The sequence below is a fragment of the Sardina pilchardus genome, chromosome 2, assembly GCF_963854185.1.
Source record: "Sardina pilchardus chromosome 2, fSarPil1.1, whole genome shotgun sequence".
Lineage (NCBI taxonomy): Eukaryota > Metazoa > Chordata > Actinopteri > Clupeiformes > Clupeidae > Sardina > Sardina pilchardus.
The window spans coordinates 24,547,002-24,567,596 of NC_084995.1; the positions used below are offsets into that span (position 1 = coordinate 24,547,002).

At 42.7% G+C, this 20,595-nt stretch overlaps 1 protein-coding gene across 1 annotated transcript; it reads right to left on the minus strand.

Annotated features, from left to right (window-relative positions):
• Positions 1–239: 239 nt before the first annotated feature.
• On the minus strand, positions 240–18,294 carry abcg2d (ATP binding cassette subfamily G member 2 (JR blood group)). Its single transcript, XM_062555448.1, has 16 exons — positions 18,156–18,294; positions 16,469–16,697; positions 11,954–12,013; positions 11,396–11,510; positions 10,859–11,011; positions 8,704–8,861; positions 8,268–8,419; positions 7,639–7,740; positions 7,255–7,505; positions 4,591–4,673; positions 3,194–3,283; positions 2,906–3,030; positions 2,515–2,669; positions 2,024–2,113; positions 1,570–1,667; positions 240–926 (listed from the first exon to the last, which is right to left on the minus strand). The coding sequence occupies exons 2-16, from the start codon at positions 16,678–16,680 to the stop codon at positions 779–781; spliced, it is 1,992 nt and encodes a 663-aa protein (XP_062411432.1). The 5' UTR covers positions 16,681–16,697; positions 18,156–18,294; the 3' UTR covers positions 240–778.
• Positions 18,295–20,595: the final 2,301 nt, after the last annotated feature.

A 20,595-nucleotide genomic window follows, 5' to 3' on the forward strand; every position in this document is an offset into this window, starting at 1 on the left:
ATCTTAGGTCAGGAACATGCTGACCTTCAATGGCAATGGGTCCCATCCCATAATGTGAAGGAGCCCTTCATTAGCCTGTCCATATTTGACATTTGACCATTCACATTTTAAAGATGTGTTAAGAACAAACAAACACATTGCATATTGCTACTAAAGGCTTCTAACCCTCATCTTCAAAGGCAAAAGACCTATTCTGGGTCAGTCTTTTTGGCAAGTCTGTGACCAGGAAGCAAAGCTACTCAGAATAGTAAAACTTTATTTTAAAGAGATGGCAGAGCACGCAAGGTAAAAAGAGAACTTAAATAAAGCTTTCAGAAAATCCTGAATACAAAATGCACTTCAATTTGACAAAGGAACAACTGTAACAAAATATGCAGTAAACAGAAAACAGAAAAATTAATATTATCTTCAATATAAAAGGCACTTTGATTTGCTCTATATACATACATTATTCAGATCAATGTTTTTAAATAATTTGCTAACATTTGGCATAGAACTAGAACAAACAACATATTAATTTGTAAGGATAAATAGGAACAAATTAAGGAGAAAAATAGGAACAAATATACTGAGATTACACATTAAAGTGAAAATGAGGACACTTCAGAACAAAGGTCGTAAAACAAATGGTGTGTAAACGCCCACCCCTGTGTTCTGTACTGAGCACATGGGCAGTTGGACTTCCTCTCTCTAGTGCAGTGTGATGGACCAGAACAGCAGAGTAGCTCGGCAGGAGTGACTACTGGAGCGTCGGAGTCCTGCTGTACTGTACGCGGGATCATGTGAACTTCTTCATGAAGCGCAGCTTCACGTAGGCGATGGCGAGGAAGATGAGGGTCATCACGGCCAGAGCCACGTGGTTCTCCCACAGGCCCCATGTGGAGTAATCGATGCCCTGGCCCTTCAGGTGCTGTTCACCTGTGCAACTACAGGTGAAAAGGACCAGCATTCAGTACGTTATAACACAGACAGTACAGGAGGACTTGCAGCACACCACACAATCACTTTTCAGACACCATTGGTCAGTGATGAACAACAGCAGGGATGTTTTGGTATATCTCTTACATTTAACTGTATGTTTTACATTCTAACTATGTACTTCATTTACAACATGCAAGTATAGTGTTACACATTCCTTAGTGTGGGACAGCACTTTTTTCTGTACTTATACAACCATGACTCCAACTCCAACCATAACTGTAACTTATAACTATAAATATTAAGTATGCCAGCCTGTACTTCATTGGATAGTTAAATAGTTACTTAGTTGTCTATTTAAAGTGTGAGTAGTCTACTTCTGGGTCTAGACAAGTGAAAACTGAAGTCAGGACCACCTGATGAATATCTGCGTATTGCTGTGAATCTGTCAGTAGAGGGCACCAGAGAGCTATAAGAGCAAGAGTCTAACTTAAAGGAGAGATAGCTAAATGATAGGAATTTAAAACCTTCAAAAAGGGAATCATGTCACATCTACCCTCATTGAAATCCTGCACATTTCATGTTGACTGCTTCCAGTGTGAAGATGCATTTTTGTGAATGAATGTGTGTGTGGCACCTGTGTGTACTTACGTTAGTTCCACAGGATTTATAGTGCAGTTGTTTGTGCGAGAGGTGAACGAGAGGTTCTTGCAGAATTCCAGACCCACAAACTCGTTGATCTCCAAAGCCTGATAAAACGGAAATGACAAACACAGAAAGCTGTTTATCAGGTTTTCATTCAACTCTTTCCTTTACTTAGCTTTATCATTGATCTTTTTTTTTAATTATTATTATTTAATGTAAAAGGTTTGAGATGTAAAGTCAATATTTAATATTCATATTGCTTGCTAAATTTGTCAAAAAGCATATTTGACTATGATACAATATACTTTATTGTGCCCTAGGGAACATACAGTAGACCAAGGATTTGAATCAGGTAAATTGTGGTTGTATCTTTTTTCATCCTTGTTCTAGTACACCCTATTTTGTAGGATTGCTTTGCATCATTGTGAAGGGGTAAGCAATGTCTGCTAAAGCTACTTACTGTTAAGCCGTAGCGAGGAATACTGAAGTACTTCAGCCAGGCCAACCAGTCCATGATACTAGTCAATCTCACCAGCAGACCAGAGAAGATCTACAGGACAAAATGTGGCAATAAAGACGACATTACGGACTGGAAATAACAAGTCAGGCTGAAATGCTTTAAGGATTCAGTCCCCCGAGAGTACAGATTTGAGGAAAAGTATACTATAAATAGGCATGTTATTTGCGAAAAAATCAAAGTAAATATTCATGTCAACATAAGAACTTACTAGAATGGGCTAATCTGTGACGTACAAATCAAACCGTGGGAGATATATTGCACCAGGGCAGCCTGCTTTATATGTTTAAAGATAGGCTTGCTCTACAGTATCCTATTGCTCTCTAGAGTATTCTATCAGGTTTAAGATAGCTCTGCTTTTGTCAGGAAAAAAAGTGTTGAGTGTAATATATATATAAGCAATGTTGTTGTGGTATCTGAAATGGTGCGCTCACCATCATGAAGACAAAGCTGATGGTCATGAAGATGTTTGCGACGGCCACCACGGTCTGGTCAGCTGAGATGGCCATGGTCATGGCTGTGGCCGTGTAGGCCACCAGGGTCACAGTGAACATGAAGATGAAGAAGGCTCCAGCAGTGGCCTTGAACCCTGTTAAATAACACTACAGTTTCAACTGACTATAACCCTCAGTGAGTTTTATTTTAATGATGCCTGCATCTCTAATGTAATATCAACATTATGTAATCTATAACCCAGTAAAACGCACCTGAAACAACTAAACGGTATTCGTTATTAGCCGTTATCAAGCCAAAGTAAAAGCCGCCATACCAATCATGAAGTACACCACACACGTGAAGATCAAGCCAAAGTAAAAGCAGCCATACCAATCATGAAGTACACCACACACGTGAAGATGACCGATGGGAACGTGCGCAGAGTGAGGATGTCAGACAGGATCTTGGACAGGAAGTAGACGGAGATTCTGTAGTAGCCACTAGTGTACTCATGACTGAGGAAAGGGAACACGGAACATCTCAGAGACTACAGGGATCTAAATCTTCATCCAATAGAACGCAGGAATATTTAGATGTACGTTCTTTAAAAGGTGACTTGATTAAAAGTGGGAGTTTATTTCCCCCACTGTCAACACGTTGTTAAGCTGCCGTACGTACATGAAGAGTTTCCTCTCCGTGATGAAGAGCTCAGCAGCTGATAGTGTACTGAAGCACTGGTTGGTTGTGATGAAGAACATTGCCCCGAATCTACAGGAGGAAATCAGCACTCATTATAAAACACACCCCTACGGCACTACTCAAACACTGGACACACAGCGTATATTACTCTATTAGCTTTGGACTCATGTATCCACAAAGCAGTATAAACAAGTTTAGAAGCAGCATCAGGAAATTTGAGTCTAAAATCAAATTCTTTTCATTAAATAAATGGCATGCAAAAATGCCGTTGGTCATATCATTATGATATATAATTAATGATAGAATGTATACTATGGTGTATGTATTACAGGGTAGGCAATGTAGGCTAGTCGATAATGTGCTGTGAAAGGATTACCTACCAAGCAAATAACCTAGTCAATACCTACTTCAGGCACAAATGATGCTTCGCTATTTTTTTTAAAGGTCTTGTATTGTGGCAAATCTTGTTGTACACACATCAAATGCACAGATTAGAAAATTGAATTAATCATTGACTTAATATGATTAGTCTAGTTATTACATTCCTACATAATTGTTAAACTGTGACTAAACATATTAAATTACAATTAATGGATTTTTTTTAAGCTAGACAGAAAGTTAAGTGACGTAGACGTACTGGAGTGGCATTCAAATATAAATCCTTTCATTTAGACACTTCAGGCGTGAGATCTACAAGACCATGACCCACTAAAGGGCTGGTTGATTTGATCATATTGTGCACATATCAAGCATGAACATGAATGTGAGTGTGTGTGTGTGTGTGTGTACACACATGTGTAGACTTGCACCTGTATGTGCTCCAGTGCACCTCAAAGCCCAAGTAATGGGGCCAGTAATTGTATTAATGTGCATTGTGTGTGATTAGGGTAAGAGGCTTACACTTGCCCCTTGAAGAGGGTCCCAAAGGGTATGTTATTCAGCTTATAACACTTGAGGTTAAAGCATTTATCTAAGGACCTATTCCTTAACACTGCAACAGACTCTATAATCAGATCAAATGGACTGGCACTGGCCGATATTTTGACCTCTTGACAAAGTTTGCCATTGTGTCTGTGTACTCAACTCAGAAAACAGGACCACTGTCTGAATTTGTGAAAGGGTGGATGTTTTCATTTCAATTCCCTTACTGTCTGCACTATCCAAGTTAATTTGGTTAGTTTTGGTTGACTGTAATCTTTACATGTACCTTTTAGAGGGACCAAACATCTAATATCTGTTGTTACAATTTCAAGTGTAGGAAACATTCTTGCTAAGAGGTACGAGTGTTTACTCTGCATGTAAGTTTCTTGTTTTCATAGAATGTGCATACTTCATGTATATATAAGGTGATGCTGTATCCTCCATTTGTTTCTCACCTGTTCTGGATGCCACCCTGGTCATCCTTCACACCAAAGAAAATGGCCCCCACAATAAGGGCGAGGAAAATGGTGACGCCGAGCTGTGGAATAAAACAGAAGACAAGAAAGGTCAAAGGTCATGGCATTCATGTCTCTTGGGCAACAAAATGACATCTACTCTTAGCAGTGACTCAGACGACTCAACTCTCTGCTCTGGCCTCTCTGCTCTTAAACATCTGAGACCTGGGGTGGCCATTTCTAGAACACCAAAAAGCGAGGACACTTTGCAGCATTTAGTGAGGCAAGAATAATGACATGACTCTGGTGTACCTCCAACTACAATATGATTTTGCCTATGATAACGACAACGAGGCTGACATAAATCCGGATGCATCACCACCCTAAAAGACCTGAAGTGGGGATGGACTGCAGTGAGACCAAATGAGACCCTAGCTTTGAACCCAGCTTTCCAATAGAGCAAAGACCAGGATGGTTCACTGAGCAACGGGTGCTGTTGGATCCACATGAGCACTCAGTCCTTCGTGACCCCCTGATATTTGGTGAGGCCAGGGGAAACTCCCCACACTCGTGGGGTAACTGTACAGTGGCTGACAGCTCCGAGTGTGGAAGGCCATGTTGTTTCAGCCCTTGTCAACCCATGACCCTTTCGGTGACACGCCGTGCCACGTCGCTTTAGCAACGATGATGTAGCTAGCATGTTACACCACAGCATTCCATGAGATAACAACAAAGGGATCCCGGGTTTCCACCCAATTGAGCACCGACGGCATGTAAGTTAACATGTGACTGCCAGGGAGCTGGAGGCACATATGACCTAAATGCAGCCGGTCGATGTGTGAGGAGAACAGGGAACACTTGCAGTGAGGGGCTGGCATAAGGGATTAGTCTTCCAAGAATGTTGGCGTATCTGTGGTGTTGTTCACACATAAGGGGAGAAGGTGAGATAGGGGTGGGTGAGTTGGGTGGACGGGGTATTTTTCTTTTCTGAGAGATTTTCCCACAGCCACCAAGCCCCTCCACACTGAGAATAAGGAAGCCTGTGAAGTCAGGAGGAGGCCTAGTGAACAAAACGGCACAAAAACAGCACAACGGCGTGGACAGGCAGACATTTCAGCTGGTGGTGAAGCTGAGAGGAGTGAGAGGGCAGGAGGAGATTTTAGATAAAATAAAAATACATCTCCAGTCAAATGACCAGGAGTGTGCAGTTAAACACAACCTCTCCCTGTCCAGCAAATACAAACATGTACACACACACACACACATACCTTCCCTTCTCTCTTATCACCCCCAGCACAAAGTTGAGAGACTTCAATCATGTGACACCAAACCACTCCCTTCTCTCCCTCCCCACCCCATCTCACCATGCTAACACAACTCCACACCGCACCGCACCGCTCTCTCCCCCAGTGCCACCCACCCCCCTTCTCCGCCTGCCAGATATGATATCACTTCAGATCCCAGCCGAGGAGGGCAGCCAGGGGGTCACAGCAGTCACCAAATCTGATTAGCAGGCCAGGACGGCTCGGATTAGCCTGGTCCCTCCACAGGCCCATTAGCTGCTCATAATGCCCCAAGTGCCGGCCCCAGCGGTTGGCATCTCGCTGCCATGGAGGGAGGGGGGTGAGGAGGGGGGGTGGGTGCGGGCGCTGAGCGGCTAATGAGGCCACAAAGTCCCCTTTTTTCCGAGATGGCCAGGGCGTCGGGGCGGGCGATTAGCACCAGGCTTACTCATGAGTCACTTAGTCCGGCCTGGTAAGCCCCGTCATGAGGTCATCCACGTCAGGATCTCACAAAACTGTTTCCTTTACTCTGCTGACTTCTTTCTTTGCCTTTTAGGAAGGGGGGGGTGTGGGAGGAAGGGGGGGGTGGTGGTGGTAAAACATGTCTCTGTGTTTGGGGCCAAACAGTTCCTCAGTCCATCAGCAGCAAGGCATGATGGTAAACAGCTGCTCAACAGCCTCTGAGCACTGAGCGCGTGCCTTTGGTGATGCAGCACAGTCATGTTTTAGAACCGAGATTTGGTACTTTTGCAAGAAAGTTAAACTGGTGCCAAGGAAAACACGCATAAATTGCTAGAACAAATGTCCCGATATGCTCTACCTTGCACTCGCAAGCTCTGTCCCGAGGGGTTTAGATGATCAGATTCGACATTTTGACCCCAGGGTCGTACTCAGGTTGTGACCTGACCTGACGAAGCGGTCAGTCAGGATTACGCTGTTCAGCCATGCGACACGAAGACCATCAGACACAGGGTCTTTCTCAGCACCTCACAAACACATTGGGATCAGGAGAGCGAGTGCCCATTGAAGCACATACTGTAGCTTCAGAGTCCTACACAGTAAATGGATATGTGTTGTGTCTGAGGGAGCTGTGTTTCCCAACCCCTGCATCTATAGTAGGGTTCAGACCAAAGATTCCCGACGAGACGAGCCGCGACGTTCTAAAACCTTGCGACTGCGACTCAACATGTTTAATGCTCTGCGATGGCTTGCGACGGCTTGCAACTTCTAATTCACACCGCTGCAACTCAGGCTCAGAATTGGGCTTATGACTGATGGCAGGAGTCTGCTGCTGTGTACTGGGATTTTGATCTATTCTGAGATTCTTTGATCTATTCCATACTCTGTCAGTTTGCAACAGAAATTAGACCATGCTGATTACCTGAGCCACAGAGGTCTGTGGGTTCAACATGAGGTTCCTGAAGGTTCTTTTGAGCACCCACTTCAGCTGATGGAAGAATGAGCTGTTGTAGGTGACGGTGCGGGCCTTGTGTACAGTCCTGTAGTCTCTGCCCTGGGTGATGCGATCCAGTTCGGCCTTGGTGTCGCGGGCGTAGCTGCAGTTCTGGTACTCCTCCACCAAACGGTCCTCAATACTCTGCCGGCTAGTGCCTTCCTCCTCAAAGTTAAACTCTACAAGTCAGGACAAACACGGATCAGGCCACACCAAAGTCTCAGCTCTTATCATGTGCTTGTTCAGATGTGGACGCAGCTAAAAGGATGACGATATAAAACAAGTGAAAAACATGACATGACATAGCTGTACCTCCAGAGGTGTGCATCTTGTTAAGGATGGTTGCCGTGGAGTCTCCATTGATGATATCCAGGAAGAAGTCTGCTGGGTTGTTATGGGCCTCACATGCATAACCTGAGAAACAAGCAGATGGCGTGTATATTTAAAGAGGAACTATGCAGGTTTGCCGATTTCTTCGCCGTTTTCTTGTTTTACACTTGCAGGCTTCCTTTACAGCTTTAGCGAGTGTATTTAACAACACTACTCAATTGGTCAGTCTGCCTTTTCATGAGCATGATCGCGAGGCTGCAAAACTTTACGACCCGGTGGCAGAAACTTGCAAGCGTGGTTTTTCTGATCACAGGTGCTAGGGGGAAGCAAGACAGCTATCATTCGACCCGAAATACTGTAAGTCAAATAATCATTCCAATGACTCCGAAGCTGATCAGTTAAGGTAAATTAAGCTAAAAAACTTGAATAGTTCACTTTTAAAAGCTCTAACTGAACACATACCAACCCGTGAAGTAACAAGACAGTTATTTTGAGGAAAACCATGGGACTATGGTTTCACTGTCATTTATTGTACATCCTGAAGAGGCATAGTACCTGAACTAAGTATTTTTGGCTGCAGCACTATAGTACACTTAGCTCTTAGCTCTGACCTATATTGGCAAAGTAGTCCAGTGCATTCTGCGCTGGCCCATGGTACACCTGTTTTCCGCTGACCAGCAGAGTGAGGGAGTCGAAGAGGCGGTAGATGGAGTAGCGCGGCTGGTGGATGGACATGATGATGGTGCGTCCGTGGTTAGCCATCCTAGAGGAACACAGAAGAGTTAGTGCCTATTAGTGGGTCTTTATGCATGACTATCTCTCTGACGGTGAGGGAGAACCTGCGCTTCTCGGCAGCGCTGCGCCTGCCCTCCTCCGTGGGCCAGAGAGAGAAGGAGGTGCGCGTCAACCACCTCATCCAGGAGCTGGGGCTCAGCAAGGTGGCGGACTCAAAGGTGACGACGCCCTGGGCTTCTCTCTCTCTCTCTCTCTCTCCCTCCCTCCCTCCCTCCCTCCCTCCATCATAGGCATGGTTGAATGTGTGTGTACCTCTTCAGCAGCAGCAGGACTGAGTTGGCTGTGCTGGCGTCCAGGCCGGTGGTGGGCTCATCCAGGAACAGAACCGAGGGGTCGATGATCAGCTCCATGCCGATGTTGGTCCTCTTACGCTCTCCTCCAGAGATGCCCCGGATCAGCTGGGTGCCCACCTGTACATCACACAAGATCCCAAAACCCATCAACATATACAGTACTGTACACAACCCCCCACATACAGCACACTGACAGTAAAGCAGCACACACCTGCTACACAGAGACTCATTTTGTAGATTCTAAGTCTCATGACTGTGTCGTGTTATGACTATTATGTGCAACTTCCAGTTCAAGATAGAAAACAACACATTATATTACAATGTGGAAGCATGTCTATTCAGAAAGAGGGAAATGTGATGATCTAATCACATACAGTGAGGAGCATAATGTATTTGATACCATGCTAAAACAGGAATATAAAATCATCATTTGACAATTGATCTTAATGCCTTAATTCAAAAAATGAGTAAAAATAAAACCGCCAAGGACACCAATTTTCTTTGTGATTGAAGAATGTATCGTAAATAAATAAATGTTTTCCTTAAATGCTAAGGGAAGGAAGTATTTGACCCCCTATGTAACCCTATGGGATGTGCTGAGCCCTCTCCTTTACTCCCCTCACCTTCACCTTCTTCACCTACAACTGCAAACCTGTGCATGGCTCTAACACCATCGTCAAGTTTGCAGACGATACAGTGATTGAGATCATCTGCAACAACGTAGAATGGCCTATAAGGAGGAGGTCCTAACATGTGCTGTGCAGTGACAACAACCTGGCTTTCAACACCAAGAAGACCAAAGAGCTAATTGTGGACTTCAGCAAGTCTAAAGCTAGCACACACACCCTCATTCTCATCCAATGAGACTGAGGTGGAGTGTGTCACCACCAGCTTCAAGTTTCTGGGTGTCCACATCTCTGAAGAGCTCCCTTCGACCCTCAACACCTCTACCTTCCAAAAGGCTCGCCAGCATCTCCTCCTCCTGAGGAGAAAGAAGGTCCACCGTCTACTGCTCTACCATCAAGAGCATACTCACCAACTGTGTCACAGTTTGCTATGGCAACTGCCCCGCCTCTGACCGAAAAAGCACTGCAGACTGCAGAGTGTGGTGAAAACGTATCACCGGTTCCTCACTCCCCTCCACTAAGCCCATCCAGGGCAAGCGATGGTTGCACAAGGCAAACAGCATCATCAAAGACTGGTCCCATCCCAACCACAGACTATTCACCCCACTCCCCTCTGGGAGGCGTTACTCAAACCTAACCAGCAGGTTCGGAGGAAGCTTCTCCCCTGCGGCTGTGACCCTGCTGAACTTTTTTTTTATGTGATGATTTTACAACCTTTTGAAGTGACCTTGGGTGTCATGCGCATTAAATAAAATGTGTTATTATTATTTGTGTTATTTTTATTATAATATATCCTGTCCTGTCTATGCACCACCAATGTAATCTAATCTAATCTAATCTTGCATTCAATTAGATTTACCTTCTACTGAGTGCCATCATTTTAAATTATGCTCAGGTAATTCATCTTATAATGGTTTACAGTAAATAAAAGGAAGTGTGTGTTTTTGAGAGAGAGTGTGTGTGTGTGTGTGTGTGTGTGTGTGTGCTTGCGTGTTTATGTCAAAGACAGAGAGAGATGGCTTCTGTTTATGTGTATCTGCCTGTGAGTGTGTGAAAGAGATGGGTAAGACAAAAGTGATGAGTCTTTTGTGTGTGTTCAGTCATTTGGAACTGTGAGTTATGCAAGTGTAATTGTCTGTGTGTTTACCACCTTAATGTGGATGTGGCTGACTTCCAAGCCTTTGAACAAATGCATGTGAGAATAGGCAAGTGGTTGCATGTGAAGCATCCCTCTCCAAGAGAAGCTAGTAAAAATGCTATGACAGATCTCAGTTATTCCTATAAGTAAATCTGCCTATCCCAGGAAAATCCAAAAGCTAGCATATCGCTCCTCAATAGAATTAGTCTAAATAATAATACAATACTGAATAAGCCTTACAAGTGTGAGAGAGAGAGACAGACAGACAGAGAGAGAGAGAGAGAGACAGAGAGAGAGAGAGAGAGAGAGAGAGAGAGAGAGAGAGAGAGAGAAGCCCAGGGCGTCGTCACCTTTGAGTCCGCCACCTTGCTGAGCCCCAGCTCCTGGATGAGGTGGTTGACGCGCACCTCCTTCTCTCTCTGGCCCACGGAGGAGGGCAGGCGCAGCGCTGCCGAGAAGCGCAGGTTCTCCCTCACCGTCAGAGTTCCCATCACCACGTCATCCTGCACACAGCACGTACACACAAACAGCAACAATACTCAAACCACTGTATGATAGACATGCCAGTGGAAAACGACTCTTATAGACTACAGTAATTTCCCACATATAAGCCGCATTGTGTATAAGCCACAAGACAGTGTTTTATGCTAGTTAAAAGACACAAAACCACATTAACACCATATTAACTGCCCCCCCTGTATTAATCTCATAACGGAAGAAATTTTGCAAAATCAATGTAAAAGTCTAATACTAAGGCTAATAGTCGGGTAATTAGGGTATTACACTAAATACTAATAGACTATGTCATCCCCCTCACACGGTGACGGTACTACATGTCACTACTGCTGTGTGAGCGTGCGGCATGCAGAGAGAGGGCGACACACTACCTGGACCACGTAGCCAGACAGGCACTTGAAGTTGGGGGGCTGCGGCGCTCCGTCTATCAGCACTTCTCCTGAGAGACCGGTCGGGTCCTTCCTTGCAGCCAACACGTCCAGGAACCTGTACAAACGTTATACACATTACCAACGGGTGGATAACGTGAGCTGCACACAGATCCTGTACAAACGGGTGGATAATATGAGCTGCCCACAGATCCTTTACAAATGTAGATAACGTGAGCTGCACACAGATCACATGTGTTGGCCTCCGATGGCCTCTGTGATCACTCTGCTGCTATGGGAGGGCTGGTGTATCCAGGTGACTAGCATAGTGACGGCATTTCATAGGAAATAGCATAGTGCAGTGAAAACATGCAAACATGTCAAATGTAAAAGTGCAAAGCACATATCATCTAACCGCACATAGTGTAACTTCAGGGAAGCAGGTAATTCTGAACTAATAAATAATTCATAACTATAACGCCGTCATCAGTGTGGAACAGATCAGATGTTTTTTTCATAAATGCTCCTGATGTTTACAGTGTCATGAACTCATGTACTTACGAAGACTTGCCGCTTCCTGTGGGTCCCAAAATAGCATTTAAACCAGGTCTCATGATCCCACTGGAGTATGGAGAGGGAGAGAGAGAACGAGAACAAGAGAGAGGGAGAGAGAGAACATGGAGAGGGAGAGAGAGAGAAAGAGAACAAGAGAGAGAGAGCGAGAGAGAAAGAGAACATAGAGAGGAAGAGAGAGAGAGAGAGAGAGAGAGAGAGAGAGAACAAGAGCGAGAGATCTGATTAGAGTCAAATCACTGGTTTTGTCAAAAATTCCTCAGGTGCAGCAAGGCGGCATGAGACACTTTCAGATAGTAAGTCATGGCGATATTATCCGTAAGATAGTAAGTCATGTCCGATTGCTTCATGCTATTACCAGTGGAGAATATAACTACATTTCTGAACAGAAAAATATTTGAAAAACAATAAAATGATAAATGAATGAAAAAGGACCACACCATACAGGTTGTGTTCAGATGTAACACACTCACACACACAAAACAAATCAATTCAAATTCACACCCAAATTAAATTTTGACAGATGTAATTTTTAGATGTATAGAACAAACCTTGCCTTCATGCCAAAATGTTTAGCTGCGGGGGAGAAAGATTTAATTGGGCAGTTCTTTGGCTAAAAGTGCCATAATCCAGCTTCTCAACAGCCAAGCCAATTACCTGGCCTTGGCCCCCAGGTGCCAGGAGAAGAGGAGAGCGCATAGGCCATCCTGACGCCTGGACTCACATCCATTAACCAAATATCATTAGGCTTCATTTCCATGTGGCGGCCAGATGTTTCGGAAGAAAATACGTCTCACAGGTACGTGGCACAAGGAGGTGATATAAAATATACAAAATATACAGCATGAAAGGGTGCTGCACAAGCACATTATATACAGATAATGGGCATGTCTATCATGCAGCAGTACTCAGGGAATAGTATTAATACTATCTACAGTGTCAAGGTTTGTTCCTTAAGAAGATGCCAGAGGGAAGATAGAAGTCTGTCCCCCTGTTTAACAGGAGCATAGAGAAACGACAAAGTAGAGAAATACAATATATCATATGGTCTTACATCATTGTTTCTGTAAAGCAGGTTGTGGACCACATGTGACTTTAAATACACCAAACTGATAAAACAGCATACTGGTAAACACAGCATCTGAGCCTCTTCAGCTCCCTTACCTGTAGCATGGGCTCCCCACCTCTGGTTGGCTACAGTATGTGATTTGGCAGTACAATGGTTGGTACTATAATGATTCCCTACGATATATAAAACAGTGCACAGGCAGGCCACATGTACTATTGTAGCCTATTTATATGTGTTAAAATGTGTTGGTGTAGGCTACACTCTGCATGCGAACATTGTAATACTTTACAAATTTACACTGGGGGTAAGTTATATTGGGCAGCATGCCTAGTCTTCAATCAGCCAGTGGAGGATTTAGTTACTCTCCACTGGCTCCCTATGGTGGCCAGAAATACATTTCAATCTCTCAGTTTAGCCTATGGGACCCTGACTGGATCTACTCCCTGCTACTTGAATTCAATGATCAAGATGTACATTCCCAACCGCCCACTACAGTCTTCTGATGAGCGTCTGCTGTGTCAACCAACTATAAATGCTAGTTCAATTTAAAGATTTTTTCATCAGTGGTTCCATGTTGGTGGAATGAGTTGCCCAGTACCCTTCGTTCCAACAATAGTTTTTGATCTTTCAAGAGTCAAGTCAAGTCAAGTCAAGTTTATTTATATAGCGCATTTCATACACAGAGGTCATTCAATGTGCTTTACATAAACAAAAACCAAACAGTAATAGCAGATAAAAGCATAGATGAGCAAAGAGGAATAATAATAATAATAATAGTAATAATGATAAAATGAAAAAATAAAAAGAAAGCAATAAAGAATAATTAACATAAAAGACATAAGGTGGAATAACAAGAAGACAGGTCTGTTTTTAACAGATAGACTTTGCCAGAGTCTAATTTAGCAAACCAGTGATAGTGATCCTTCTCAAACACCCAGAGCTGTTGCCACTCTTTGGAGATTCGTTGACGATTCCATTCTGGTTTTGTCTCATTAGGTTTGCTTGTACTGATATTGTTTATTGTTTATATTCCTATTCTCCCTACTATAGTCTGACCAACTTTTTGAATTTGTTCACTGCTAAATTGTTTATTGTATTGTTTTTGTTTGTATGTCGCTTTGGACAAAGGCGTCTGCCAAGTACCATAACCATAACCATAAGTAATAGTGGCCAGCACTTCTATTTTGTACATTCCACAGACCCAGACTGCAAAGAAAAGGTCTATCCACTGGCGATTCTAGAGTCTGTGGGGGCCCTAAGCAAAAAATCCTAGGGGGCCCTACTTACACAACCCCCCCCCCCCCCCCAAAAAAAAAAAAAAAAACTAAAAACTTGTTTTTAACATGTTGCTAGCCCTATGCCAAGCATTTATCATTCATTGCAAGTGCCTGTTTTTTTACTTACTGTTTTTTTTTTCCAGCACAGTCTAGGCTACCCAGATCTGCCACAATATCATGCATAAATACTTGCATTGATTTATTTTAGATTTTTAAATAATACAAATTCAAAAAGCAGGCTACTATACAAATTCTTACATTTTGACGTGTAGCCTATCTCACCACAGCAAGCAGCTCGACATGACTTGGTTGTATAGGCCTGACTGCTCTGTAAATGGCAAGAACCATGATGGAGGGATACGGGTAGCAATTTACAGAAATATGTGGTGTGTAGGCCTACCTTCCAGAAATAAGCTGATCTGACCTGACTTGTTTGCGTTGTGGCACACATGACGTGCACACTTGATGATTCTCTATAATATTTATTTTACTGCATTGCAATGAACAAAGTAAAGGCAAAAAAATGTTTATTTGTCAAACAAATTTGGATGCAATATGAGTCTTGAATTGGATACCATACAGGAGTTTGCTATAGCCTATAGGATCTCAAAACCGTATGCTATTATGAACGTGCCTTGCCATAGAGAAACACATGATAACGTTGATTATGAACAGCTATTATCGCACACAAAAACATAGGGTAAGTGGAGCTAAATGAAGTTATTATTTTGCTGTCACTTGGTCTGTTTTATAACTTAAAAGGTTGTATTTGGTATCTGTGTGGATAGCTCTAGCTCTCCTCTTTCATCTGACATGCGTGTCATCTTTCTGATCGCGATTTCACGAGTAAATCAAACGAGAGCTAGTATATGACATTATTATTTGTTTGTCACTTCGTCTGTTTTTATAACACAAAAGGATCGATGTATTTGGTATCAATGGAAAGCTCTGTTTCCCCTCTTTCATCTGATATGCGTAGCATCTCTGTGCGATGCCGAGTTTGCCAGTAATTCAAGCGAGACTGGATGTGCGGGTGTATGCAGAGCAATATAGACTGTAAATATGATATACTTTGATTTAACTTCATGACTTTCATACTTGATCGTACAGACAAGTGCCTAGTCTCGTTGGAAAGCCCCGCTTCTGCTCTTTCGTGCAATACAGGTCTCATCTCGCTGTAATCTCGCTTATCTCGCTCGACTAATAATTGCGGAGCAATGTAACAGTGAAGAATGGGTGTGTTTTTTTGATGCACTTTGCGCTAGTCGGGCTCAATATGTGTGGATTGTTTGCACTCTTTTGGACACAGATCCACTGTTTATAAGCCGATAGCATACATGTAGGCTACTATTTGTAAGACAGGACAGGACAGGAGCACACAAAATCACGTAACCCACCATTCAATCTCTATTGACGAAATTCTCGCTTGTCGCACCAGTAAAGGCTCTGAGGTCTCGGGGCCCCCTAACGGCTCGGGGCTCCAAGCAGTTGCTTGCCATGCCTGTCGGCAAGGTGCGCCCCTGGGTCTATCAGGACTTACACAAACCAGCCCCAGAAAGAAGAAAGAAAAAAAGGAATTCAATGAGTTAGAGTCTTGTTGCCTCTCACGTGACAACATTTAATTCCATTCTCTGGCAGGCTGCACTCTGGTGTATCAAAGAGATTATACGCAGGAAGGCATGCTTAATAGCATATAATTAACACTATGGAGAGAGGCAAAATGATGCATTCGAGCTGCCCTGGGAAACGTCGGAGGCATTTACTGCCATTGGGACAGGCACTGAGGATTTTCTACTGCGGTAGAGAGGGGCTCACAAACACCAATTTAAAATGTAGACTCTGATGAAGACGTGGCAAACGTCGAAAACATTAGTCCACTATGTTGCCACCTTAATAAATATCTAAAACTTCACATCTGAGTTGCTCCGGTAAACATTGTTTCTTCATTAAAATATATTCAATTAAAATATGCTGTGCATCTACAGTACTGTCACTTGTGTTGGCTGCACTGTTGTTTAATGACTCTGATTCAAAAATATTAGTGTGATTGGTGATGATCTTCCAATTTCAGACAACAAAGAGGACATGCATATGTGAGATTATATAATCCAGAATCTGAAGTGTATACTGTGTTAAAGGGGGAGCTGTGGGACTGACCTGACATCCACCAGTATCTCCTTGGTAGTGCTCTTCCTTTTACAGAAGGGGCCACTCTTCAGTTCCACTTTGTACTGGATGTCGTGAAAGCTGACAACAGCACCACGCTGAGGCTTGCCAGTCTCCATGGTGATGACCTTGGGCCCTGCCAGCCCATTAGTGCACATGTCCTCCACCATCTGTATGTTGACATGATTTGCCCGATCCTCCATCTCCTACGGCTGTCTCCCTGCAACCAACCAAAAAGGCAACTAGTTACAGATGTGACAAGGAAACAACATGAAGGTATAGTGCCAATCTGTTCCTATGTGGCACTTGAATTATATTTCTATTCACTAAGACCTGTTGAACCCTGGGGGTACTTGAAAGTTATCTCCCCCAGGACTCGGGAGATACTTTCACCTGCATCTGTTTGTTGGCAAGTTTACAAAACACCCACCCACATTGGTGAAAACATGTGATTACGCTCCTTAATGGTGCTAAAAAGCTGGTATATATAGCATAGGGTGTTGATATTGATATAACAGGACCTTAGCAGAGGTATGCATCCGACTGTGTCTCTATTGTTAACTTTGTCTTAGCCATGCGCCTACTAACACTACATATCAGCCATGCATCTATGCAAGAGGATGTGTGATTACCTCACCAACGCTCATACCTTACAAAACATGGTTATACATTGTTATAACTGGGTGTGTATGAGCTGACAGGCCTCATGATATCAGTGTAAGGCATGCTCATACAGAAATGCTTCTTGGTCAGAGGGGGTACAGTCTGACCGAAACTCCAAAATACTGACTGCTTGACCATTTTTTAAATAACTAGAACTAAATTCCTCATGGACATTAATCCAATCTTTTGCGTCTGAGCAGGATCACGTGATCAATTAGCAGTGTCAGTCAGAGGCACAGGTGGTCTATGTGAGCCAGTGCGTGCTTCATACTCAGCAACTACCACCTTTCTGAAGTTCAAAGCTATGCTCGTAACTATACTGTGCAGGCTGAGCAGAAGCAAACATTGGCTACATTGTTCACCATCCGCATATCTCCGTGTATTTAATTATGGGATGGTCAGAAATCAATGTCATGCGACCCAATTGCAGAGTCGAGAATGGCTAAACTCGGAGGGGACAGTGGTTGGTCTTAGGTGTCGTGCAATGCAAACTATCTGAGCGACGTGAGACAGAACATCTTTCCACGTACGTAGCCTAGTTAAAGAAATTGAATTAAAGTAGCCTACCATCACACGAAGTGTTCTCTTCGTTCTAGACACTACTCTACTGGATGGGCAACATAAATGACTGTTTTGCAAAAGTTGACTTTGTGACATGTTTGTTCATGTTGGTGAGTTGTTGGTTCATGATTGATCAACCTGAGTACGAACAGGTGTCATCACCGCAATGCAATTCAGGCTATAAAGTAGTGCAGCCTGCCAAGTGACATCAAACACATTTGAGGCCAGACAGAGGGATGTTTATAGGCTACTGCCCTCAAAATCTGTGAGATTTCCATGTTGATGGAAGAGGAGAAATAATCACCTCGTCTGCAGTAGGCTAGTCTAGGCTACATAACAGTGTCAGTGATGCCTCCCGTATAGGCTACAGACAGCAACGAGGAGCGAGAAGACTTGCCCTTGACACAGACCGATGAAACTGGCCTGCAAAAAAAACACAAAACAGGTGTCTTACCTTCTTTGGAGCAAATTCGTTTTAAGGTATAGTATATGCAAACTTTTCCTCGCAGTTGTTCCCGGAGAGTCCTTGAGTGGAGTTACTTAGAGCCATTCCAGGCGTTGCTTATATAGACTCCAGAAATTCTTGAATTGAATGCGGAGATGGGAGGAGGTGGGCAGAGCACATTCGCCTCAGATGATCGGATGAAGACGTCAGTGCAACAGCCCCAGGTAGGCAGCTTGCAATATTAATGATAAGGGTGTTGAAGGCGTGTTAACTTGTAAATACAATGCCTCAGGAATTCTGTTTTGCAGTTTGCCAGTTTATGTATTATTTTAATTCGTTTGCTTTAGGCCTGTAGGCTAACTGAAATGTGGGTGGAACCATGTTTGTTTACAGACTAGAGTAGAGTTAACAGTGAAATTCTAGGCTATTTAAAATCAGATACATTGTGACTTTTGTTGAAGATGTTGGCTTACAGTGCATTACAGTTGTTCTGTTATTGGCAGTTTGGCACATTTCTCAGATCAGAATGGTAATTTTCAAACATGTTGTTCAAACTCTGTGTCATCTTACTGTATCACTTGTGCACATCATTGAAGCAGTTTCTCCCCATTTTGAACAAATAGCAATGCTTTTGTAGGCTACATCCATGCAACTGATTTTAAAATTGTTTTTTTTATTTTTAGGCTTTTATCATGGCTGATGTCATGCTGGTCAAAATGCACTATATTGGTTCCCTGCTATCCTACCTCATAAAATAAATGGGCCTTATTTCATCGCTTGTGTCATTACACGCAAATGTGAGCTAGTTGTCATAGTATGTTACATGTGACCTGACAGACAGGAAAGTCAGGATGCACTGCTCTGACCAAGGATTGTTTAGGTAATTTTTCATTTGTACAATGCTGTAAAAGCCTTAGTTTTCAAGTCACAATGTCTGTCAGCATGTAAAAACAGATCCACTGTTTTGCAATCGACCTCCTACACACAATAATATGAAACTTTGTAGATTTGTGTTGTTCATTGGGAAGTACAGAGTAAACTGTCATATTGACAAGACATAACCAATAGCATGACTTGTCATTTTGATTGCACTGACTGTTTCATTGGCATACATTTGCTTTTGAGGCATAAACTAAGTATTTTGAGCTAGATATGCACGTTATTGCACCGCACAATGGATATTGCAGGTTATCCACTGCAGTGCCGTTTGCACTAACTGTTGTGCAAATGTTCATTATGATTCGAGAAATGCACCAAACCGAATGAGAATAACTTTAAGCAGGCTAGTTTTAGAATATTTTCAATTTTATCTTTAACTTCATCCTCCATACACAATTACAGTACCATATTCTGCTATTTAATTTGTAGGCCAGTAGATGTAATAGTCGTCCAAATGGTCAATGTTTTCACTGGAAATGGTTAAATTAGTAAACTCCAAAAGACATGTTTGTTTTTAATGTCAAACATATTTTCCTCAAATAACCTTTACCAATGTATAAGCTATGGCTAAAATAGCTGAGAGAACATAGGCAAATAGGGCAAATCAATACTCCTGTTTGATTGCAAGAACCTTAAACATTATTTTGAAGAGAGAGTTGCTGGTATATACTGTCAGAAGGGCAAATACCCCTCAGTGAAAAGTGGTAGTTCTTTTGCCTATACAACACCTGCATGTGTGTCAGACTGCAAAGAAACATCTTAACAAGTCTGCATTGCACTCGGGATACGCAGATCCCGTGGACTGATGTCATTAAAATGGAACTTCTGGGCTGCCATGAGCAAAGAGTGCAGAATTCTGTGCAGAGTTGTGAGTCTCCAGTTAAGCATAGCAGTTTTCCACTTTAAAGCAAGGAAATAAAGTCAAGTCAATATCAAAGAAATTACATCTAATCTTTATACGTTTTGCCATTTGAATTCTTTTGGAACAGTTATTAACAGTAACAAAAATGTTGACAAGGGATGCCTGCTTTCATGTGACTTCTCTCTGGATGGTTTTGTGTTTTAGTTTGAGTCAACACTTGTTGAATTAATTGGAAAAGAGCGATCTGAAAGAAAGGTGAATACTAATATTTAAATAATTCAGATTTTCATAATATCTCACGTTCACATTATGAAACAAGTTTTCTACTGTTTTGTAACCATGTATTGTCAGCGGATGTCAAACTAGTCTGGCTAAGCTAAGTAAACAATATACTCATGAAGCAGCAGCTATAGTCATTCAATGTCATTGGTCAAGGTCATGATTGCCTTCTTTATAAAAGAATAAAACAAAACAATTAGGTGTTCCTCAAAAATCTAAAACAATTTTCTTTGCTTTGACACAAGTTTATGAATGTCATATTTTCCCAAAATGTTATATTTTTAATGTTGCTTAAACTCTTCAGTTGGCAGCGGTCTGGCCTAAATGTATGGTGGCCTTGTTGATTTCTCATTCACTCCTAGTTAATGG